The sequence below is a fragment of the Ursus arctos genome, unplaced genomic scaffold (genome assembly GCF_023065955.2).
Source record: "Ursus arctos isolate Adak ecotype North America unplaced genomic scaffold, UrsArc2.0 scaffold_12, whole genome shotgun sequence".
Lineage (NCBI taxonomy): Eukaryota > Metazoa > Chordata > Mammalia > Carnivora > Ursidae > Ursus > Ursus arctos.
The window spans coordinates 54,800,315-54,826,011 of NW_026622786.1; the positions used below are offsets into that span (position 1 = coordinate 54,800,315).

At 36.6% G+C, this 25,697-nt stretch overlaps 1 protein-coding gene across 4 annotated transcripts in view; it reads right to left on the reverse strand.

Annotated features, from left to right (window-relative positions):
* The window catches only part of ATG4C (autophagy related 4C cysteine peptidase), an 85,970-nt gene that overhangs the window by 17,216 nt on the left and 43,057 nt on the right, over positions 1 to 25,697 (reverse strand). For all 4 annotated transcript variants that reach the window (XM_026497933.4, XM_026497934.4, XM_026497935.4 and 1 more), the window contains 7 exons: positions 24,747 to 24,980; positions 22,308 to 22,638; positions 20,192 to 20,262; positions 16,261 to 16,397; positions 9,749 to 9,827; positions 9,015 to 9,091; positions 193 to 312 (listed from right to left, as the gene is read on the reverse strand). In XM_026497933.4, the coding sequence (XP_026353718.1) occupies positions 193 to 312; positions 9,015 to 9,091; positions 9,749 to 9,827; positions 16,261 to 16,397; positions 20,192 to 20,262; positions 22,308 to 22,638; positions 24,747 to 24,980 (1,049 nt within the window). The remainder of the gene's footprint in view (positions 1 to 192; positions 313 to 9,014; positions 9,092 to 9,748; positions 9,828 to 16,260; positions 16,398 to 20,191; positions 20,263 to 22,307; positions 22,639 to 24,746; positions 24,981 to 25,697) is intronic.

A 25,697-nucleotide genomic window follows, 5' to 3' on the forward strand; every position in this document is an offset into this window, starting at 1 on the left:
AGTTGGTTTCATTAGCCTCAAAGGCTAGGAGTCCCCAAATAGTTTCATTATCTGGTTCACAATATTCCTAATAATATTAACATTCAAGGGGAAATTTTACAAAAGAATAATTTACAGATTTTTGTCCTCTTATAGGCTATCTCTAATTTAAAAAAAAGGTCAATTACAAATATTATATTTTAAATATAGTACCTTAGTGATTTCTTCAGAAGCTCGTTTGAAGTCCTGAACATTTCGACAGTAAAATCCTATTGTACAGCTAGGATCCATTTTTCGAAATGACATCTTTTTGGGAGAAGGGCAGTGGAATGTCTGCAATTTTAAAAGTTCTTTAGGATTAATTTAGTTTTATTTGATGGACTTGAGTATATACAAGATATTACTTAATTTAAAATTTGCCATCTGGCTTTTCTCATAAATATGCTTTCAAACAGTGTTTTGGTCTATCCTAGGCAAATGGTCCTTTCCACTCTCCACAGCTGTAAAACATGACCGCCAACATTGTTTACATTCAATTCAAATCCCGACCTTATGTGGCATTAGTGCCATTCTGTAAAAGAACACAAGTACGTCAAAGCGGTATGCATTTCTGACACTCGCAGAAGGGAGGAAAAATGTGCCACTGGAAAAGACATACATAAGCTAGTACAAGGTTTAGAATCAAGTTAGTTATTTCTATGAAAGTTCAATTAAGCCTGGTGTGGTTTTTTTTGAGATATTTATTTATTTATTTATTTATTTGACAGAGAGAGAGAGAAAGAGAGCAAACATGAGCAAGGGGGGAGGGGCAGAGGAGAAGCAGACTCCCTGCTGAGCAGGGAGCCATGCCAGGCTGGATCCCAGGACCCTGAGATCATGACCTAAGCCAAAGGCAAGACATTTAACCGACTGAGCCACCCAGGCGCCCCTTTTTTGAGATATTTTTAATGTTTAAAAACCCTTTAATAAGGATATCAAGACTTTGTAAACAAACACACAGAGTCATGTGAATGTTCCATAATGATATGAAAAGAGATCAACTTCAGAGTTTCAGCAGTTGACACAATTAATACATAATTGCATATCCTCCCAACCCACTCTTCTACTATGCTTTACTTTAAATTTTTGTTTATTCCCATATGGGACACAGTTGAAAATTGTTGTTATGGTCCTTGCGCTCTCCTTACCAGTCCTCCTGTCCCTCTAGTTCACTTTTTTCATGTGGTCACAGTGCCACACATCTAAATCGGCTGGGGAGGCTGCACTAGCCTCTCTGCTCTTGCTAATGGGATACAGATAACTAGTAGACATCTGGGATCTTTAGAAAATGCAAAAGGGAAGAATATAAACCTAATAACTCAAGTCTTTTTTCCTTAACCACCACATTCTGGTGCTCTCCTGAAAGATTTTTTTTTAACTGCTTGAATGCCCAGATATCTTTTTTTTTTTAAGATTTTATTTATTTATTATGTCAGAGAGAGACAGAGACGAGCACAAGCAGAGGGTACAGCAGGAAGAGGGAGAAGCAGGCTCCCTGCTGAGCAAGGAGCCCGATGAGGGACTCAATCCCAGGACCCTGGGATCATGACCTGAGCCGAAGGCAGATGTTTAACCGAATGAGCCACCTAAGTATCCTGAATGCTCAGGTACCTTGTCCTTAAAAATCATTGAGGTTACCAAAGACTGTTTTTCTGTGTATAAAAAAAGTTTATATGTAAAAAAGGAGGGCCATAAAAAATATATATTTTCGTATTTGTTTATGTTTGTATAAATGAACTGTAAGAATATACCAAAATAAAGTTTAGGGGAGAGAAAACTGGGCATGTGGTGGACAGGTATGAGAAATGCTTTGCTGTATATTTTATATCTTTTAATTGAAGAATAAGCTCAATTAAGAAATGATCTGGGTGGCGCGCCTGGGTGGCTCAGTCAGTTAAGCGTCTGCCTTCAGCCCAGTATATGATCACAGGGTCCTGGAATTGAGCCACATCAGGCTCCTTGCTTAGGGGGAGCCTGCCTCTCCCTCTCCCTCTGCCTGCCCCTCTCCCTGCTTCTACTCTCTCTTTTTCAAAATAAAATAAAATCTTAAAGAGAGAGAGAGAGAGAGGGAGGGAGGGAGGAAGGAAGAAAGAAAAATTATCTAGGGGGCACCTGGGTGATTCAGTCAGTTTAAACGACCGACTTGGTTTCCGCTCAGGTCATGATCCCAGGGTTGTGTGATGGAGCCCCCATCTGACTCCATGCTGGGGATGGAGCCTGCTTAGGATTCTCCCTCCCTCTCCCTTGCCCCTCCCCCACTTGCTTGTGCACACGTGTTCTTTCTCTCAAAAAAAAAAAAAGAGAGAAAGAAAAGAAATGATCTAGGCTGAATTCGAGCTCATAAACTTAAAATTTCCCTACATTTAATACAGGATTTTAACTTGAAACTATCTCTTAAAATACAGAAAAACATAGGCTTTCATATTTATGTTCATGGTAAATGAGTCAAAATCACTCTTTTTTCTCCCCCATATCCATCCTAGTGATCCAATTAGTGTCCCATGTTATCATTAGAGGATATACAAAATGCATACATTCAAGCTGCTTTTTTCCCTTGTAGATAGTTCAATCATATGTTAGATTCAAATCCAATATCATTGCAGTAAATACAGGCCAAACAAATGTGTTTTCAAAACTATGACTTTCTATAAAATGCTTAGCTAATACTTTATACAGTGAGAACCAACCTAACTAAACTGGAGTCTCCAAAGTACGAGTCAACACAAGTATTGTCTTACTTGGAGGGTTTTCAACACTGTTTCACCTGCTTTATTTATTTGTTTTATTGAAGAGAGATCTGAAAAAGCACAAAAGAGCTACATAAACTGGTTAACAATATACAGGGGTGTATTAGTGTATAAGGCACAGCACAGATAGCTCTAGGTCATATTTACAAAAAGTTATTCAAGGGGCCCCGGGGTGTCTCAGTCAGTTAAGTAGCTGCCTTCAGCTCAGGTCATGATCCCAGGACCTGGGTTGGAGCCCTGCGCAGGCTTAGTAGGGGGTCATTTTCTCCCTCTCCCTTTGCCCCACTTCCCCACTTGTACTCTCTATCTCTCTCTCAAATAAATAAGTAAATCTTTTTTTTTTTAAGTTATTCTACACACACACAAGCTATCTAAAAATAATAACCCACCTCCTTCAAAGCCAATAATAAGGAATGTTTATTTAGTTTTTACTACCTGGGGATAAGGAAGAAGGGCCAAAGGTTTATACAGGGTCCAACAAAGTATTTTTTAAACTCATCTACAAGGATGTCCTACATTATGCTAAATTACTGTTTTCATATAAGAACCAATAAGACTAAACCAAATAATGCTTAGTGTTGCTTCACCGTATTGCCTCAATCATCATAGATAGTAATAACAAACACTACATTGTTATTCATGGTTGCTTTGATATCTACAAAGAACTTTTTAAATTATTCACAAAAATACAGATATAAATCTCTGATAACTGAAAACTGAAATTGCTATTGGGTGTTACCATATGAGTACTAGGACTCATATTACACAGAGGCATTTTATACCATTAAAACTTAAAATTACATTCTTTTGTTCACCCAAGAAGATTCTGAAGTCAAGCCAACATTAATTTATAATTCAGAATCATTTCTGTTTATTGCAGAACAAGTTAGACTTTAAAATATTTTCCCAAGGGGTGTTACACAGCTATATTTACTTCATGATAATTCTTTGAGCTATGTATTTATAATTTCTTTTTTAATTTTTAAAATTCTGAAGATTGGTAAGAGTAGCACCCTCTACTTTACAAACACATTTTAGGGAGTATTTACTAGATACATTTCTGTGACAATGAAATATGTTTTTGAAAAAACTAGTAAGGGTGAGTCAATTCCCATTTATTTTGTTTTTTCAATACAATATTTATTCGCTGCCTCAACAAATACTTATTAGGCACCGACTAAATGCCAGGTACTATTCTAGGCTTATTTTTTGGAATAGTGGGTCCTATTGCGTAAACATATAAATAATACTGAAACAAATATTTTTAGGTGTAGCTATGCTATTTTGGTGATTTAGATGGAGCTTCCTAAGATAGTTAGAGAATATCCTTACTAAAAAGCATATCCTACTAACTGCAGTTCACATGTGTAATTCATAAAGGGTATATCTCTCACTGATGAATTCACTCATCCATCTATCTAAGCACATGACATCATTCTTAAAGCTTTAATGCCACTATTCTCTGATTTTACTAGGGTAGATTAAAATAATCACCACTGCGTAGAGGTCCTAAAATCTGAAACTTGAAACTGGGGGCCCAGGAATCACAACGGACTAACATGTCTATTAATAAGGCTCTTCTCGGGGCGCCTGGGTGGCTCAGTCATTAAGTGTCTGCCTTCGGCTCAGGGCGTGATCCCAGCGTTCTGGGATCGAGCCCCACATTAGGCTCCTCCGCTGGAAGCCTGCTTCTGCTTCTTCCTCTCCCACTCCCCTTGCTTGTGTTCCCTCTCTCACTGGCTGTCTCTATCTCTGTCAAATAAATAAATAAAAAATCTTAAAAAAAAATAAGGCTCTTCTTGCCTTATTAGTGGAATATTAGTATTTAGGAAATCAAATATTGCCTTAATAATAGAATAGAATTTGTTATTTATAACAGTTAGAACCGGTCATTCTGAAAGTGTATCATAAATAACATGAAGCAGTAGTCTCTGGTTTGCGATATCTTATTAAACACACACACACACATATAAATATATACCTATGAAGATACAGATCTTCTAGTCTTCTCATCCCCACAATTGATACTCTACCTGAACCACTGACAGTGGGAACCCACAGTTCAACATACCCTCATTGCTAAAGGCCATTTGAGTTCTTCTCATTCCCTTCTAATTTCAAGTTATCTTTTCACAACTTTTTTCCTTAAGGTAGTTCATGCTGCTCCTTTATACCCCATTCTGTATATGAAAATTATAGACATATATACATTCATAACTACTTACGTTCACCTCACAATGTTAAAAACTCTGTGAAGACGGATAAAGATGAAGGAAATTCTTTCCTACAAAGTTAATATATAAATTCAATAGTATATACTAATATATTTTATAAGAAAGTATCACAAGAATGCAAAATTAGGGGCGACTGGGTGGCACAGTGGTTAAGCGTCTGCCTTCGGCTCAGGGCGTGATCCCGGCATTATGGGATAGAGCCCCATATCAGGCTCTTCCGCTATGAACCTGCTTCTTCCTCTCCCACTCCCCCTGCTTGTGTTCCCTCTCTCGCTGGCTGTCTCTATCTCTGTCGAATAAATAAATAAAATTAAAAAAAAAAAAAAGAATGCAAAATTAATCCAAATATATACATAAAGCATTTGGAACTATAGGGAAGAAAAGAATTCAAGAGACAACTAACTATAGTGTTTAGGACAGTGCCTTGCATGTGGAAAGAGATCAATAAATGGTAGTTTAAAAAAAGAATACTTGGCGGGATGTCTGGGTGGCTCAATCAGTTTAGCGTTTGACTTTGGCTCAGGTCATGATCTCAGGGTCCTGGGATCAAGCCCCATGTTAGGCTCCCTGCTCAGTGGGGAGTCTGTTTCTCCCTCGTTCTCCACCCCTCCCCCCACTCATGCCCACTTTCTCTCTCTCAAATAAATAATAAAATCTTCTAAAAAATTAAAAAAGAGGGGCACCTGGGTGGCTCCATCAGTTAAGTGTCTGCCTTCAGCTTAGGTTGTGATCCCAGATCCTGGGATTGAGTCCGCGTTGGGCTCCCTGCTCGGTGGGGAGTCTGCTTCTCCCTCTCCCCAACCCCCCTGTGCTCTCACTCTCTCTCAGTCTATCTCAAATAAATAAAATTTAAAAAATAAAATAAAAAAGAATACTTGGTCTGATTTGGTTTCAAATTTTTAAAAGTTCAACTCTTAAATATATAGGAATTCAATACCATACGAAAAACAAAAGACGTAATCTGCTAAATCTCCTCTTCAGTCTCAAATATTCAGATAGCACACTACTTTCTTAAACTTTCATAATCCTATCGGATTCAAGGCATTCACTCAAATATCAGGACTACCGGTGATTACTCACATGGAATTGAATAAAAGAGCTAAGATTTTAATTTCTCCATCTACTGACCAAAAACAAGTATTGATCAAAAAAAGTTTCTTTCAAAAAAAGTTTCTTTCAAAAATAATTTTGGGTGCCTGGTTGGTTCTATTGGTTAAGCAGCCAACTCTTGATTTCAGCTCAGGTCATGATCTCAGGATCGTGAAACTGAGCTTCATGTCAGGCTCCATGCTCAGTATGGAGTCTGCTTCGGATTCTTTCTCTCTCCCTCTGCTCCTCCCCCCTCAAATAATAAATAGAATCTTTAAAAAATAATTTTAATCACTGAGGTATAAGCATGGTTTTAGAATGCTCATATAATTATGTCAATCCACTGCAAAATTACAATAGCATAAATACACACAAACTACATAACGAGCCAAGGATGGCTAATAATATAGGGTAGTTAAAATACCTCCACTTGGAGCATTTTAAGCTTAAAATATGATAAAAAGCAAAAAGTAAAATTTTACTTCTGTACAAAAGCAACTTGCTGTAGTTTTATATTACACTCTCATAGAAAAATAAATGATACTATTCACGAAATAGCCTAAGATAAATCCCTGAGCTGAGAAAAATGAAAAACTGTCCAGAGGAATTACCCAGACAGGTGGAGATACTCTACCAGCATCTCAAAAATATAAATCTAAACCCACTTTCTCAGTGCCCCACTATATAAGAAATAAATGCTTCTGTACATTTCAAAAGTTACATAACTTCACCAAACTTTACAAAGTCTGTTAAAATCATTTCCTCTTTTCCATTCTCACCATCAACACCCTACTTCAAGCTTGTACTGATGCATCTGTGAAGTGTTGCACCTGCCTCCCAATAGTGAGCTGCAGCCTTCCTAACATTGCTAGTGCAGATATAACCAGGATAGTCACTCACCTGGTTTCTTTGTAGAATCTTTCAAAATATCAGATGAAAAGTCTCTCTCTACTGGTTGAAACAGTCAACACTAGTAATCTTTTAATTTGCCTATTTTAGCTAATACTAGAATGCTATGAATAATTTTCCATCTGAGTTTCAAGTATCTCCTTTTCTAAGGAGTTAATATGGCACAGATATAGTGAAAATGTAACTTAGACATAGGAATCAGTGCCACAAGACCACCACGCAGCTGAAAGAGAATTACAACGTGGTTCACATAACACAATTCTGTCATGCCTCCCACAGTATCAATCAGTCAACTAGAAATATTTATTAAGGTTTACATCGAAGATACTATGAAGGAAGAAAACAGAAAGCAAACCTTATCTCTGGCCTCAAGATACTTGTACTTTTAGTTCAGGTAATAGTTTACAAAGAATGCTAGGATGAGAGGCGCCTGGGTGGCTCAGTCTTAAGCGTCTGCCTTCGGCTCAGGGCGTGATCCCGGAGTCATGGGATCAAGCCTCACATCAGGCTCCTCTGCTGGGAGCCTGCTTCTTCCTCTCCCACTCCCCCTGCTTGTGTTCCCTCTCTCACTGTGTCTCTCTCTGTCAAATAAATAAAATCTTTAAAAAAAAAAAAAAAAGAATGCTAGGATGTTGTATAATGTATCTTTCAGAACCAGATTGGTTTTTTTAAAGATTTTATTTATTTATTTATTTGACAGAGACAGAACGCGCGCACGCATGCACACAAGCACAAGCAGGTGGAGCAGCAGAGGGAGAGGGAGAAGCAGGCTCCCCGCTGAGCAGGAAGCCAGACTTGGAGCTCGGTCCCAGGACCCCAGGATCATAACCTGAGCCGAAGGCAGATGCTTTACCGACTGAGCCACCCAGGCATGCCTCAGAACCAGATTTTCATCTTACAGTTTATTTTTATAATCTATCCTTTAAATACTACTAGATATTAATATTAGCTAGGAAGCTATTACTAAAGTAAGTATTAAACCATATTTCCAATTTGTCAAGCCCTTGAAAAACAGTGATCCATGCCACTCAAGTGATTACAAATATTTTAAAAGTCTGTAAAGGCAACAACCTGGAAAATAAGAACCAAAACCATGTAATAATTACATGTCTCACTTATGCACTCTCAAAATTTTCTGAATTAAATACTGGGTCACAGGGGTGCCTGACTGGCTCAGTCAGTAGAGCATGCAATTCTTGACCTCAGGGTTGTGAGTTCAAAACCCACAGTGGGCAAAGAGATTACTAAATAAGTATTTTTTAAAATAATAATAAAATTTAAAAATAAAATACTGGATCACAAATAACCCGACATAAAGGAAAAGAATATGTTAAGATATCAGACCTAAAACAGGGGCACCTGGGAGATTCAATCAGTTAAAGGTCTGCCTTCAGTTCGGTCACAATCTCGGGGTCCTGGGATCAAGCCCCACGTCACTTCGCAGCGGGCAGTCTGCTTCTCCCTCACCCTCTGCCCTCCAACTCATGTTCTCTGTCTCTCAGATAATAAATAAAATCTTAAAAACAAATCAGAGCTAAAACAAATATTAGAAACCCAACTTAGCTCTTGGAAAACTAAACTAGGGGCTAAGACTCAACTATTATACTTAAAATAATTTAGCAGATAGTCTCAAGTCACTCTGTCATTCTAACCCAACTCCATCACTTTTTTCTTCCCCTCTTTTTCTTTTTATTAAACATGCTTAATATTTTAAATTCTTCAGTAATATTCAGCTGTTTATCTACAATATAACTTGGAGGCTTGATCATTTATTTTAATAGGGTTGGATATCTAACAAGTTAGAGACACAGATAAATGAAGAAGAAAGTATGTCATAAATTAAAATTCAGCAACAAATTATTTAACCTTTGACCACTGTGTGGATTATGGTTTTATAAATCAGTAAAATATTATTAACTTGTAATACCATAAAAGCATCGCTGTCTAGCACATCTCTATATACTTAGAGTTTGCTTCATATGGTGAGAAAACAGTACCAGCTCTTTATCCATAGTACCTCAAGAGGGAAGTCCTTTATGCTGACATCTACAAAAGATTGGCAGTAATGAGGATCCATGTAAATCAAACTGTCATCTACAAGGACAAAACAGAAGACAAGTAATTCAAAAAACACCTTATTATTACACTGCTTACAATCCAATTTCTATGTAGAATAGCTGAAAAAAACCTGGGAGTAACAGCTTGCCAGACTGATATTCATTGACTGAAACATAGGTTTGCACAGGACAGATTAACTTTTGCATAATCAAATATGCTTGTATAAGCAGAATTTTTATAAAGTGATGAGACTGTCATTTAATTTTTGGTGATAAAATTACTTTCACAAACACACAATTATATTCTACAGTTTGCATATGAAAAATGTATCGCACTACTTTATCCTGACAGGAAGAACATATTGCTTGTCATTTTATCATCAACTAGCACCACTAAAACTGGTAAAAAGTAAATATGTAAATAGTAACTGCCAGAATGTGGCAGCAATGTCTTCTGAAGTTTAGTGAAACCAATAAATTATGCCTGTTTATGCAATAACAGAAATTAAACATACATTTTACAGAATCCAATTATGTTGTGGACCAAATGACAAACGAGTGGCTAGGTAGGACTGATGAATTTATAAGATACTCATTTTGCTCTGTTAATCATCCTGTTTCCAAATGATCCCAAATTAACTTTCCGACTTTTAAAAGAAAACAATAAAGAAATATATTTTACTAAATCACTGACCTTGAAATCCAGCAAAGTAGTATGACTGTTTAGGTTTGCCACCAATAATACCCACACAATATTCAAGGCTTAAAATACCCTGACAAAAGAAATTAATTCAGATTTAGAGTCAAGATGCAAATGGTTATTCAAAACAACCAAATTTATATTAGCAGTTTAGTATGTATAGTAGTTCCCAAATTTTTCACCACTAGTTTTACTGTTATTACATATGCCCCCATATTTTAGAATCCTTTTATCTACCACACTATTTTCCATTTTCTTTAAAACACACATTAACATGATTAAATCAACTATTCTGACCAGCATGTCACTCAACAGCATTAACTACTACTATATGCCAGATACAGAAATAAATAAGGTCACCATATAAAGGCAATAAAAGCCCTGCCAGAGCCAAACACCTGGCCTTTTGGTTAGTTGGTGCAGCCTTATCATGATCAACATAGTATTTTCATCAGGCTTTTTGAAATACTAGAAATAGTTCTTAGACCTTATTACTGTTTTCACTGAACCTCGAGTCTTAGAATCCCAAACTACAAACCATTTTCTAATCAACGGCATTCACTTGACACATTTTTAATGCTTTTTCGTAAGTTTACTGGAATAAACATAAAGACGAATGAAAATAATCCGAGGCAAATAATAATTGTTATTGTATTTAAAGTCAACTTAATTTACTAATCATAAAATATAAGGGATACCTCAGTAAAGTATTTAGTGTGCCCCTCAGCATGTATTCTAAGTAGAATTCTATTTAAGCTGGTCAAATAATTCTAAACCATTTTTTAAAGATTATTTATTTTTTTGTATCATTTTATTTATTTATTTATTTATTTATTTATTTATTTATTTATTTATTTATTTTAGCGGGGAGCAGAGGGGGAGGGAGAGGGAGAGAGAGAATCTGGAGCAGACTCCAAGCTGGGCACGGAGCCAGACGTGGAGCTTGATCTCACAACCCTGAGATCATGACCTGCACTGAAACCAAGAGCTCTACACTCAACAGACGGAGCCACCCAGGTGCCCCAATGATTCTATACCTTTTAAAAAACATGTCCAGTGGAATCACATAAAGTCTTCTCAATAGTTTAGCTTATATTATGCATATATATATATATTTAGCATATATTATAAAGTTAGAAAACACTAATAATGATAAAATGTATATTATAAAACCCCAGAAGTATTAAATAATAGCTTAACTTTCCTTCCCTTAAGTGACAGGATGTTTTGAAATCTAGAAGATATAAAAATAACAAGTATGTGGGGCGCTTGAGTGGCTCAGTCAGTTAAGCATCGAACTCTTGGTTTCAGCTCAGGTCATGATCTCAGGGTTGTAAGACAGAACCCCGCACTGGGCTCCACACTCAGCAGTGAGTCTGCTCCAGATTCTCACTTTCCCTCTCTCTCTGCCCCTCCCACTACTTTCCCTCTCTCAAAATAAATAAATCTTTTAAATAAATTAATTAACAAAAATACAAAGTATATGAACTAATGCTTTTTTCCCTTTAACAAGTAATCAAACCATGGAGTATTTTTTAAAATTGTTTTCTTAAAAATAATATGTGTTTGGGGGCACCTCGGTGGTGCAATAGTTGAATACCTGACTCTTGGTTTCCACTCAGGTCATGAAATGGAGCCCCACATTGGGCTTCATACTCAGAACGGAGTCCGCTTGAGATTCTCTCTTCCTCTCCCTCTACCCCTCCCCCCACGCATACACACTCTCTCTAAAATAAATAGATAAATATTTAAAAATAATAATAATATGCGGTTGTTATTTAAAAAACACACATAGAGTACATATTAAAAAGTAAAAATCTGGGGGCCTTGGATGGCTCAGGAGCTTAAGCATCCAACTCTTGATCTCAGCTCAGGTTTTGATCACAGGGTCCTGAGTTCAAGCCCTGCTTTGCCCTCCACACTTGGCATGGAGCCTACTTAAAAACAGAAGTAAAAATTTCCTGGGTGCCTGGCTGACTCAGTCAGAAGAGCATGTGACTCTTGATCTCAGGGTCATGAATTCAAGTCTCATATTGGCTGTTGAGATTACTTAAATAAACTAACTTTAAAAAAAAAAAACTAACAATTTCCCAAAACCCCAACACTCAGAGCTCATCATTATTAATATCTGGGGAACACCTTCTTGAACTCGATCTATGTTACATATATTCACACAGAAATTTATGAATATAAACCAATGTATGTGGCATCACACCATATATGCTGTTTTAACTTTAGTCACTCATTATGTTGTAAACATCTTTTTCTATCAACAGATATAGATCACTAATATAATATCTAATGTCTGTAAAATATTCAAATTTATGAAAATACCACAATGTACTTTAAAATCTCCATTATGAATATTTGTTTCCAGGTCCTTACTGTTATAAATAACCCTTTAGAGAAAACAACTTTGTATATTTTCAGTCATGTGAATATATCATAGATGTTTCTTTGGAAAGGAGAACTGTAACTAAAAAAGTTAAATAAAACAAAGAAGGCATATTATAGGTTAAAATTTTAGAGCTAACAAATAAATTAAGATGAAATTATACAGAAAATAAACAAAACATTCTATTTTTATTATTATTCCATTAATAGTTTATTATTCTGTTCCTTTCCCCTCAAATAAAAATCCTTAGAGAGTGCCTTACTTCAAATTGAGGCAATCTGATCAGCTGACACAAAATGTTTCTGACAGAGAAAGCCATGAGGAAGTGAAAGTTCTAAGTCCCTCATAACAAAGAAAATAAAGAAAAAAATACATAGCAAGAATCATCAGTGATTCTCCTCAGCAAAAAAGAATGACTCCAAGTAATGGAACAAAGACTTTGGTTCCTGACATCTATATTTCCTTTGCAACAGACTAGAGCAGATTTAGCAATAAACACTTAGAAGCAGATTAGGAACCAGAATGCCATTACATATAAGAGACTGTATCTTTGGAAACCTGAAACACTTTTCAGTTCCTAAAAAATCTTCTTCACAGTTATCTAGTGGTGAGAATTTATTGAACTGTACCCATGAAGCAATAAATAAGACTGAAGTAATCAGTCAAAAAGAAAAGTCCTAATTTGTCTTGCTGGAGAAGGAGAACATATTAGATTTTCCCCATTCCAGGTCCTTTAAAATATATATAAATAAATAAATAAACTTCCTGAGCTAAGAGCTGATAAAGCACCACACCAAATTTCTTTCTCCTCACAGAATGTAGCAGGGGCTGGTACCATCTCTGAAAGATTGGAATTACCTTGATTAATAAATTTGAAAAATAGAACTGAGTGGTGAATTTGAGAGAGTACAATGCACAATGGTTTGGCAGGAAAAAATACAACTGCTGACAAAGGAGGAGGAAGTGGAGGGAGAGGGGGAGATGGAGTGGGAAGCATGGAAGGGCAGTGGAAGTAGAGGTGGAGGAGGAGGTGAAGAAGGAGAAAGGAGAGTAGAGGAGGAAGAAGAAATGGAAGAGGAAGATGATTATTCTTCTTTTAGGACTATCGGACACTCTGTTTTTTCACTTCCAAGTGAATGCCCCTTTATAAGTTATCATTTTGGCTTTTGACCCAACCAACCCCTAAGCAAACATAACACATACCATATAACCTACTTCACTCAGCCATTTCAGCCATTTTTTGCTGATAATTGAAAAATTAAAATGTGCAAAATGTAAAAATTAAATGGGTAGAAGCTCAAAGAGTATTACATTTTTAAAAGTCCATATTTTAGGAGCGCCTGGGTGGCTCAGTTGAGCATCCGACTCTTGGTTTCGGCTCAGGTTGTGATCTCAGGGTCGTGAGTCCAAGTTGGACTCTGCACTCAGTAGGGAGTCTGCTTGAGATTCTCTCTCCCTCTGCCCCTCCCACCCCGCTCGTGGTAAATAAATAAATAAAATATTTAAAAAAAAAATAAAAGTCCATATTTTAGGGGAAAATATGAAAATAACAGAAATTCTGGTCTGTTACCAGTTTGCTATCTGAACTTAAACTTATGACTTATTATCTGTCTTTTCTGTTTATTATAAAGACAAGATAGTTCCTAGCTGTTATGAAAGCAAAATGAGATATATCTGTATTAAAAGTGTTACAGAAACATGAGAGGGGCGCCTGGGTGGCACAGCGGTTAAGCGTCTGCCTTCGGCTCAGGGTGTGATCCCAGCATTCTGGGTTCGAGCCCCACATCAGGCTCTTCTGCTATGAGCCTGCTTCTTCCTCTCCCACTCCCCCTGCTTGTGTTCCCTCTCTCGCTGGCTCTATCTCTGTTAAATAAATAAAATCTTTAAAAAAAAAAAGAAAGAAATATGAGAGTTAACAAGTATTTGTTGAGCAACCCCATATGCTGGATACGGAGGATCACTTTAACAGCTAACCGTGGTTTGTTTACTACACTTCAGACTCCAATGAATCATTCAAGAGCATGAGGCAATCCTACCATCTGATAAAAAATATTAATACCACCAAGTAGCAAAGCCCTCAGATAGATGTAACATGGGGTTACATACAAACCAAAAATGGGGTTTGGCTAAAGGAGTTAGTTCCAAGATTGTCTCAGTTTCTAATCTTTTCATGGTTATAGAAAAGGTAGAGGGAATCCAGTCCAGACTTGATTACAACCTACTGAGACATGGCAACATGGCAGAAGTCCCAAAACCCTCAATGGATTCGCTAGGTGAAATGGTTTATAACTTCCCACGTTCTACCATTAACTTTACTAAAGAGCCCACATGTTAGAAATCAAAACCCCACTTCTACCTAGGGGATTCATATATTATCGATAGACTATAGTATCGGTATTACTAGTAACATGTATGCCTGCAGAATTTTAGTAACTATTACGAAAAACCAATATACCACCTAGAAAACTTCCATATCCCATGTATTGAAAACAACTGCTCTAGATTTTTAGAAACAGCACAATCTATGGTGAGGATAGATGTTCCACCCATATACACATGGACCACGAGGCTTCACGTGGGGAACAAACTGTTACTGAAACATAAAAGACAAATTTCAAGGGGCACCTGAGTGGCGCAGTAGTTAAACATCTGCCTTCGGCTCAGGGCGTGATCCCAGCGTTCCGGGATCGAGCCCCACATCAGGCTCCACCGCTAGGAGCCTGCTTCTTCCTCTCCCACTCCCCCTGCTTGTGTTCCCTCTCTTGCTGGCTGTCTCTCGCTGTCAAATTAATAAATAAAATCTTAAAAAAAAAAAAAGACAAATTTCAAGATTACTATATGCCAAAACACTCCATTCAAAGAGGAATTCCATCTCTGGCCTTGAAAAGATGAGAAACTTTATTAAAACTATGAAAATAATATAAGTATTATAGTCTTAGGGGCGCCTGGGTGGTGCAGTCATTAAGCGTCTGCCTTTGGCTCAGGGTGTGATCCCAGAGTCCTGGGATCGAGCCCCATGTCAGGCTCCTCTGCTGGGAGCCTGCTTCTTCCTCTCCCACTCCTCCTGCTTGTGTTCCCTCTCTCGCTGGCTGTCTCTCTCTGTCAAATAAATAAATAAAATCTTTATATAAAAAAAGTACTATAGTCTTAACCAAAACTAAGTATTTCAAGAGTTAAAGTTTTGTGCAAAAAGCAGAATCAGACCTATAAATACAGAGAGAAGGGAGGTGGGGGATGGGCAAAATGAGTAAAGAGGAGTGGGAGATACAGGCTTCCAGTTGTGGAATGAATAAGTCACAGTCATAAAAGACACAGCATAGGGGATATAGTCAGTGATACTGTAAGAGGGTTGTATGGTGACAGATGGTAGCTACCTTTGTGGTGAGCACAGCATAACCTACAGAGAAATTGAGTCACTATGCTGTGCACCTGAAACTAATGTAACAGTGTGTGTCAACTTTACTCAAATCAAAAATAAAATTATTTTAAATAATTAACTAAATGTCGTGGTGCCCAAAACAAGATAACATAATTAGACACGTTCATCTGGAAAAAAGAATTATGTGTTCTCAAATAGAAGAGATTTTTAACTGGTTAATATAAAGAAAACCAAGATGGAACCTTCCCTCATACTATCTTCATCATTTCTGTCTATATAAATAAATAGTCATTTTACTTATTGACCTTCTGGTGGCACAGGAAACAAGTTAAGAGATAATACAGCAATAATAGAAAACTCAGTTTGTTTCAATCATTATCTCAAAATAGTTTAATGTGGGATTTATAAATAAACAAAGGTACATACTTTTAAACAATCACAAATACGGATAATGGGAACTGTAGACATAGTACAGATTATGATTATTGCTGCATCTATGTCTGCTTGATCAGCTACAAAAAGATTAAAAGGCTTTTTACTTGGTCATAGAACACCATACCCTTCAAATCATGTTTGATCTTATAATATTGAAATTAAAAATTTCTAATATCAAACTTAACAACCTATAATTATAAAATCATCACTATCCATTTCATAGAAAAAAAGACTGCAAACCTTCTGTATTTTTCATATTAGCTAGCATTGCCTTAAAAAAAATTAGTTATTTCATACCTTTACAAAATCTAAGTAGTCGGTGTTGGTTCTTTCCCCACCAAGTCTAACAGGGATTAGAATAATAACAGCTTTGTCATCTGTATTATCAGAGGCCATGGAAGTACACTGTTTATCAATTACATCAGAACTGTAAACTGAGAAAAATATAATAAATATGTATTAAATTTTATAAAAATGATTTTCAGAAACATTTTTACTCTAATCCCTCCTCCCCATTGGCCAGTCATCTAATCTCTGCTATCACTATCAAGGTCTCAATGAGTTAAAAAATGTCTACTTTGGGGCGCCTGGGTGGCTCAGTCGTTAAGCATCTGCCTTCGGCTCAGGGCATGATCCTGGCGATCTGGGATCGAGCCCCACATCAGGCTCCTCCACTGAAAGCCTGCTTCTTCCTCTCCCGCTCCCCCTGCTTGTGTTCTCTCTCTCGCTGGCTGTCTCTATCTATGTCAAATAAATAAATAAAATCTTAAAAAAAAAATGTCTACTTCATTTATACATTCAGCAGATACTTATTGAGTAGCTACTATATGGCACTTCATATAGAGCTTCACCAGTGAGCAAAATAGAGGAAAAACCCTGTCCTCCTAGATCATATACTCTAATATAAGGAAATAGTGAATTAGTCAAATATAAGATTATGTCAGACGGCTGGGGCACCTGGGTGGCTCAGCCAATTAAGTGTCTGTCTTAAGCTCAGGTCATGATCTCAGGGTCCTGGGATCAAGCCCCATGTTGGGCTCCCTGCTCACTGGGGAGTCTGCTTCTCCCTCTCCCTCTGCCACCCCCCTCCCACTTGTGCACACACTCTCTCTAATAAACAAAATCTTAAAAAAAAAAAAAAGTTATGTCAGATGGTGATGAGTGCTTTGAAGAAAAACAAAGGGAGAAAGATAGATAGGAGATGTAGGTGTGGGGGAGTGGGGGTTAAAATAAGCTGGTAAGGAGGGCCTTCGAAAACATAACATTTAAGTCAGGACAAAGTAAGAAACCACGAAATGCCAAAACTTGGGGGAAGAGTATTCCAGGTATAAAGATCAGTCAATGCAAATGCCTTAAGGCAGAAGCACAGCCAGCATATTCCAGGAACAAGAGGCCTGTGTCTCTGGAGGGAAGTTAGCAAGGGGTAAAATAATAGAAAATAAGGTTAGAAGATAAAGTAAAACACTGGGGGAGAATGAAGACAGGTTGTGTGAACTCTTTTTTTTTTTTTTAAGATTTTATTTATTTATTTTAGAGAGAGCAGAGCAAGAGAGAGAGAGCACAAGCGAGGATGACGGGCAGAGGGAAAGAGACAAACGGACTTCCCATTGAGCAGGGAGCCCAATGTGGGCTCAATCTCAGGACTCTGGGATCACAACCTGAGCCGAAGGCAGACATTTAACCGACTGAGCCACCAGGCACCCCAGTGCGTGAACTCTTAAAGGCCATTGTAAAAACTGCAGTTCTTTACTTTGAGTGAGAGAGCATGCTATTGAAGAGTTTTTTAGAAAGGAATGTCCTAATCTGACTTACACTTTACTAGTGTGGTTCCTGTGTTGATAACAGACTGTAGGGGCAAGGGCTGAAGCACAGAGAACAGTCAGAAAATAGGGTGCCTGGGTGGCTCAGTCAGTTAAGCATCCAACTCTTGATTTCACCTCAGGTCATGATCTCAGGGTCCTGAGATCAAGCCCTGCATCGGGTTCCACACTCAGTGGGAAGTCAGCTTGAGATTCTCTCTCTGCCTCCTTCTCTCCCTCCCCTGCTCACGCTCACATGCTCTCTCTCAAATAAATAAATCTGAAAGAAAGAAAAAAGAAAAGAAAAGAAAAGAAAAGGAAAGAAAGAAAGAAAGAAAGAAAGAAAGAAAGAAAGAAAAGGGAAAAGGAAGGAAGGAAGGAAGGAAGGAAGGAAGGAAGGAAGGAAGGAAAGAAACCACAATAATCTAACAAGAGATGATAATAGCTCGAACAAGGGCAGTAATTGTGAATATAGGGAACAGTCATGGGATGGTCATTTGGAGCTGGTTAAAAGTGATCAGTAAGTTAAAAGAACTCCTTAATATGTTAAATGCAAGATGGGAGAGGGAAAAAGGGGAGTCATAAGTGATCTGAATGATTTTGGTATAAATAGAGTAAGAGACATACCATTTACAAAGACATATGATAGACAACTATAGGAAGGGAAAGAGTAGGAGGATTGGGAATTCAGTTTTAGACATGCTAAGTGTCAGATATCTATTAAACATGCAAGCAGGGAGGATGAGTAGGCAGCTATAGATATAAAAGCCTGGATTCGTGAGAGGTCCTATAAATCTGGCAGTTGACCGCATATAGATAGTCCTGTAAAGCCACGAGACCAGGTGAATTCAAATCTGTGTACAAGAGAAGAGGTCTAGGGGCGCCTGGGTGGCACAGCGGTTAAGCGTCTGCCTTCGGCTCAGGGCATGATCCCGGCGTTATAGGATCGAGCCCCACATCAGGCTCCTCCGCTATGAGCCTGCTTCTTCCTCTCCCATCCCCCCTGCTTGTGTTCCCTCTCTCGCTGGCTGTCTCTATCCCTGTCAAATAAATAAATAAAATCTTTAAAAAAAAAGAGAGAGAGAGAAGAGGTCTAAAGGCCGAGCGCAATTTTAGAGATCAGCGAGATAAGGAAAACCAGCAAAGAAGACTGTGAAGAAGTGGACAAGGTAGAAGGACAACCTAAAAAGGAGCATCCTAGAAACCAAGTAAACAAAACATTACAAGGAGGAAAAAGTGGTGGATTGTGTCAAATGCTATTGGTAAATTGTGTGATGTGAGGACTGAGAAGTGAACACTGGATTTTTAGAAAGATTAAATTATTGATAAGAGAAGTTTGGATAGAGTGATGGGTGTTGACAGGCCAAGTAGAATACTTCAAGAGAAAATGAGAAGATTTTGTTGAACCAAATATAGACAAAACTTTGTTTTGTTCAACAACAACAAAAAAGCTTTCTTCAAACTCCCTGTTTGAAGAAAACCAAGCTCTTTCTTGTACGGTTGCTGATTAACAAATTCTGCTACTTGCTCCCCACTTCTCTCTAAATTCCAAATTTAGATTATGAGCTATCACATTCTTCTGTTCACCAGCTTCCCTATCTCCCATAGTCTGTCTAAACCAAAGGCACGAAAATGCAACAACAGTTCTATGTTTTGAAAAAAGTATCATCTTACTTTTTCCAAACTATTCAGTAACGGCTTCTAATTATAAACCTTTAAATTCTCTAATTTTTCTGAGGCAGCACACACATGACCATCCCTATCTCTGACTCTTCTGAACTAATATATACTTTAATCAAATGAGCTTTCCCTTCAGAGAGCAGATTGCTGGTTTCCAGAGGCAGGGGTGGGGAGGAGGGTGAAGTGGGTAAAGGAGGTCAAAAGGTACAAACTTCCAGCTACAAAATAAGTAAGTCATGAGAATGTAACATGCAGCATGGGGACTACAGTTCATAATATCATGTTGTTATATTTGGAAGTTGCTACGAGGGGCACCTGGGGGGCTCAGCTGGTTGGGCGTCTGCCTTCAGGTCTCAGGTGGTGATTCCATCGGGGTCCTGGAATCAAGCCCCACGTCCAGCTCCCTGCTTAGCGTGAAGTCTGCTTGTCCTTGTCCCTCTCGTTCTCCCTCTGCCCCTCCCTCCGTTTGTGCTCTCTCTCTCAAATAAAATATTTTTTTAAAAAGTTGCAAAGAGAGTAGGTCTAATCTACTCTCTCTACTAAGTTTTTATCACAAGAAAAAGATTTTTGTAACTATGTATGGTGACAGATGTTAATCAGACTTACTGTGGTGATCATTTCACAATACATATAAATACTGAGTCATTATGTTATACAGTTGAAACTAATATGTTCTATGCCAATTCTATCTAAATAAAAAAGTATAACCAAATAATCAGAAAAAAAATAGAATTATATACATTCCTTACCTGTACAGTCTTGTGCAACATAAATAGTTATTCCTTGTAAATCAGGGTGTCTTGCTTCTTCAACTGCTTTTCTAAAAAAACAACACATATCATCCTTTAAAAGCCTAACATTTCCAGTTAATAATTAAAGACTTGGGGCGCCTGGGTAGCGCAGTCGTTAAAGCGTCTGCCTTCGGCTCAGGGCGTGATCCTGGCGTACCGGATCGAGTCCCACATCGGGCTCCTCCGCTGTGAGCCTGCTTCTTCCTCTCCCACTCCCCCTGCTGTGTTCCCTCTCTCTCTGGCTGTCTCTCTGTCACATAAATAAATAAAATCTTTAAAAAAAAAAAATAATAATTAAAGACTTAATTTAAGGGGAAAGAAAGCCATCTTTTTTTTTTTTTTTTTTTTTTAACTTATTTAACCTGTAGTGTCTGCTTTCAAAATCTGAATGGTATCAAAATCTGGTCAATCCTTTCTAAGTAGAGTATTACACTAAATTACTCAAAGAACATTAAAATATAAGTTACAGGGGCGCCTGGGTGGCTTAGTCGGTTAAGCCTTGGACTTAATTTTGGCTCAGGTCATGATCTTGGGGTCATAAGATCAAGCCCCAGACACGCTCCATGCTCAGCAGGGAGTCTGCTGGAGATTTTTTCTCTCTCTCCCCCTCTGCCTCTCCCCGCACTCTCTCTCAAATAAATAAATCTTTAAATAAAATGAATGAATGCATGCATGCATGCATGCATGGATGACTTTTTTCCCTTCACTCAAAAACCTATGTAACCTGAACAAATGAATTTCCTAATTTTGAGTCTTAGAATTCTATAAGTAAAACTGCAAGTTGAAAAATATTTCTGAGTGAAGATAATGTTCTCAATGGTGCACATGATTTGAAAAAAGTCACAGTAACACCTGCAAAAAGAAATTACACAAATTGGAGAAATAGAAATATTTTATTTAACTGTATCTTCATAATTTTTTAATTTCACATGACTTATTATTTATGTTTGTATGTGTTCATTTAGAAGAGGGATTGGCAAACTATGGCCCATAGACCAAATACAACCTGTGGCCTGTTTTTGTACAACCTGCAAGCTAAGAATGGCTTTTACAGTTTTGAAGAGTTGTAAAACAAAAAAAGAAAAGAAAAATGGTCAACAGAGCCCTTTATAGCCTGCAAAGCCTAAAATATTTACCATGAGGCCTTTTACAGAAAAAGCGTTCTGATCCCTGGGGTATAGAATGTAATATCTTGAAGAGTAGAAACTAAGCTTTTATAATTATGCTTTGATAAATATCATACCAAGCAGGACTTGATATTAACAATCCATTTAATAACATTAGGCAAATACATTTCCATTTGTTAAGCCTCTGGCCTATAAAATATAAAAGCCTGTTAATATGCAAAACAAGTATAATAATTTCTAATTTAGACATGATTTTAAATGAAGTAAACTTACTATAACATACTCTATTTGAGTGACATATTAATGATTCCATTTACAACAATAGGACACACAACAAATTAGACTATTTTTTTTTTTAATTAAGCAGTAGCCAAACAAATGGCACATAAAAGGGTAAGGTACAGTGAAATTTGACTTTCGACTTTTTTCTAACTACTCTGAATGTCACGGACCCTTTACTTTTACTATGATATAATTATAATATTAATAGTCCCATACATTTACAATTCACAAGAATTTGATGTGTGCAAAGAAATGCTGAAAACATCAATTTTAGCTCTTGACATTTCATTACACTATCAGTACATTACAGCCCCCAGGTTACACTATTAAAAAAAAACAACTATAATGTTATGCATGTTCCAAGGTTGAAAGAGTTGTTAGTTTTTAGAACATTCCAATAAGGTAGTCTAATGAAAACCTGGTTAGAAAGAGACCCTGGATATCTATACCTATGCACAAAAGTGGAAAAACTTGTCATAGATAAATTAAATGTAACTAGAATTGCAATGTCTTGTTTTTTCCTTATTAACAAATGAATGCTTCCTTATGAATATTCTCAACAGTAAGACTTTAAAAGTTCCAATTATATACATGCACTGCCAAAATCAGTATCTCTGAGCCTAAGGACCTCTGTCATAAGATGAAAGATTTTAATAGAATTTTACCTTAAAATATGAGCAACCACAGCTGGTCCATACCAATCTCCGGCTTTTTTCCCAGACTTCTTTCCATATTCTATTAGTTGGTGTAAACCAAAGAGAGCCAAAGGGGAATCACCAAACCAAGAGATGATTTTCCTATGATAAATTTCATTTCGCATTTCATGATCATCAGAATATCTCCTGATTGTTTCCTTCTGAGAAACTGTTGGGGTTTTGAGTTCTCTTTCCCCTGAAAGTGATGCTTCAAATGATGCGGTAAATTTTTTTACAGTGTTGGAAGTCCATGATTCAGAGTCTGAATTTTCAATGTTCAAAGCATCAGGCCAGGTCCAAGCTATAGTAGTTCCAAAGCAAGGTGTTCAGATCTTTTAAATAGTTAGATTTTAACAATTCTACTAAAATAAGGATATAGCATTTAAAGTCATATAGGTTACTAAGCTAAAATAGTAAATCAGAAATAGGCAAATTTATAGAGACAGAAAGTAGATTAATGGCTGCATATGACAAGCAGGGTATTGGGAGTGACTGCCAAAGGGTATGAGGTTTCTCTTGGGGATGAGGAAAATGTCCTAACATTAGGTGATGGTGATAGTTGCAGAACCCTGGAAGCATACCAAAAACCACTGAATTGTTCACTTTAAATGAGTGAATTTATGTTATGTAAATTATATCTCAATAAAACTTTGAGATATATTTTTAAAATAGTATTGAGATATAATTTAAAAAAAAAATAGTAAACTCGGGTACAAATAAACAACTCAGGAAAATGTTTTTCTTTCTTTTCTTTGACAGTGCTGAAATGGAATGAGGACTTCTGTACTCCCTTACTAGTACTGCTTATCAGATAGCCAGCCTTGACTACCCAAATGCACAATAAACATATTCACTAACATTAATGAGAGAGTAACTTCGGAAAGCAGATTTTGCTTTGATTATATGTTAAAATGGAAGTCTAACCATGGAAGTTTTAAATTTCTTTTCTTTGTTTTTTTTCTCAAACCTTTCAAAAATAACTCAATCATTGTTTAGGGAGTAATATCAATTCTCTAGTAAATGAAAAGTTAATAAATAGAAGTCGTTAAAGATCAAAGATCCCCCCAAAACCAACCATATTCACTACTTCACAGTTTTTGTGATAAGACCGTTCCAAGCATACATGTAATTTTAAGTTAACAAAATGAGTCATAGATTCAGAGAACTAGTTGAACTATGAAGAATATCCCAATTCTTGCCTGTGATTACACAAGACTACAAATAAATCATCCCAGAGAAAGTTTAAAAATTCTTTTTCTTTGTATTATCCATACCATTCTTGAATAAACATTCTCTCTAAATAATCTCATCAATAATCCCTACAGAAAGGTTACCAAATATTTGCCATGCATTGCAGGGAAATTATCTAACACTTTAAAAATATGATAATATTTAGTAATAGCCATATTCGATAACCTAAATAGTAAACTAAAATCTTCCTACAAATGTACAAATTATAAAAAATGGACTAATAGAAATGGTAAGAAAGGTTTTTCTTTTTTAAATAGATATATGTAGGAAGTAGCAATGACATTTTTGAGAGTCTAAAAGACTAAGCATGATAACCCTATTAAGAATGAAGCATGAGAGACTATGGACTATGAGAAACAAACTGAGGGCTTCAGAGGGGAGGGGGGTGGGGGAATGGGATAGACCGGTGATGGGTAGTAAGGAGGGCACATATTGCATGGTGCACTGGGTGTTACACGCAACTAATGAATCATCGAACTTTACATCAGAAACCAGGGATGTACTGTATGGTGACTAACATAATATAATAAAAAAACATTAAAATAAAAAAAAAGAATATGCCTAATGAAGTTAACTGATTATAATCATATTTGTAAAGATAAAAACATTTTAAAGCATTACTGATATGTAGAGAGAAAATAAACTGGTTTAAATTTCTTAAGATTTAAATAATGTAAAAATATCAACTATCTGTTCAAAGTCACTGCTATTGACCTGCCCAAGATTTACTGAACTGGAGATAATTCAGATAATTCAATCAAAAAGAACTAAATAACAATAAAAAACCCAAAGGCTACTAAAAACTTACACTTACATATAAGTCATACCTAGCCTAGTTCAATAAAGATGGAATATGCTAGATTAGTTACAAATTTTAGAAGACATCAGGAAGTCAAGAAATTAACCATAGGAAATTTTACACAGTTTGCAAGCTGGAGTTTGGAAAAAAAAAAAAAATAGGTGCACCTGGGTGGCTCTGTTGGTTAAGCCTCTGACTCCTGATTTTGGCTCAGGTCATGATCTCAGGGTTCTGAGATCGAGCCCCACATCAGACTCTGCACTGGGCATGGAGCCTGCTTAAGATTCTCTCCCTCTGCCTCAGTCCCCCAAAGCAAAAAACAAAACAAAAATTCCCCCCAAAACAGAGATTTGATTTACCTCTACCAAGAAAGTGTAGTATGAGTCCTTGAGCCAATAGCATCTGGCCAGTTCTTAATGTACAGCCCCAACCGCAGTCTGTTGTCAAAGCCGAGCCTTCTATTTGAGGAAATTCTTCCCTGTAGGTCAACCATATTCTTGAAATGAAATCTTTACGAAATTCTTCTACATTTCCCGCAATTACATGATCTTCTATTGTACATCCTGATCTTGCAGGCAGCAGTTTATTTTCATCTACAAAATAAAAATATAAACTACAGTCTAAATATATGCAAAGAAACGTCAATAATGGTATTATGTTCCCATTATTGTCCATAAGATATGGAGTATATTACAATTTTTCTAATACTTTTTTTCAATTTAAATGAAGATAAATGTTATTCTGCCTAATCAGGCTATTATGAAAATCAAATGAGAATGGATGCTGAAATGTTTTGTACACTCTTGAACTAGCTAATAAAAGGTATCATCAGTAATACTGTTAATAATAATAATATCCTATATTCCAAATATAATCAACTCTTTTATGAGGGGATAATATAAAAATACCTTTTCTTTTTGCCTCATTTGGCTCAGGATATACATATTAGTGCTCTCTAAAATGAGATTTGCAAATAAAATATCATGATTTGTCAATATGTAAAACTGAATATAATCACATAAACTAGTTCTTAAAATCAAATAAAATGTTCAGATGGTATTTATTGTCATGAATATTTATACTCAAATTATAAAATCAAAACTAAGAAGCTAAAGAGTAAGAATACAAAATTCCTAAATATATAGTTATCCTTTCATGTTGAAAAACATTTTTTTAAAAACCGCTCCTGCCCACATATATCATTTTAAAAGGCTTTTTCAAATTGATTATCTGTAATACAATTTCTATGTGAAAACTATGGTCACTGTTTGCCCAATAATTTACAAAATACTAGGGCTCAAATGAACTAA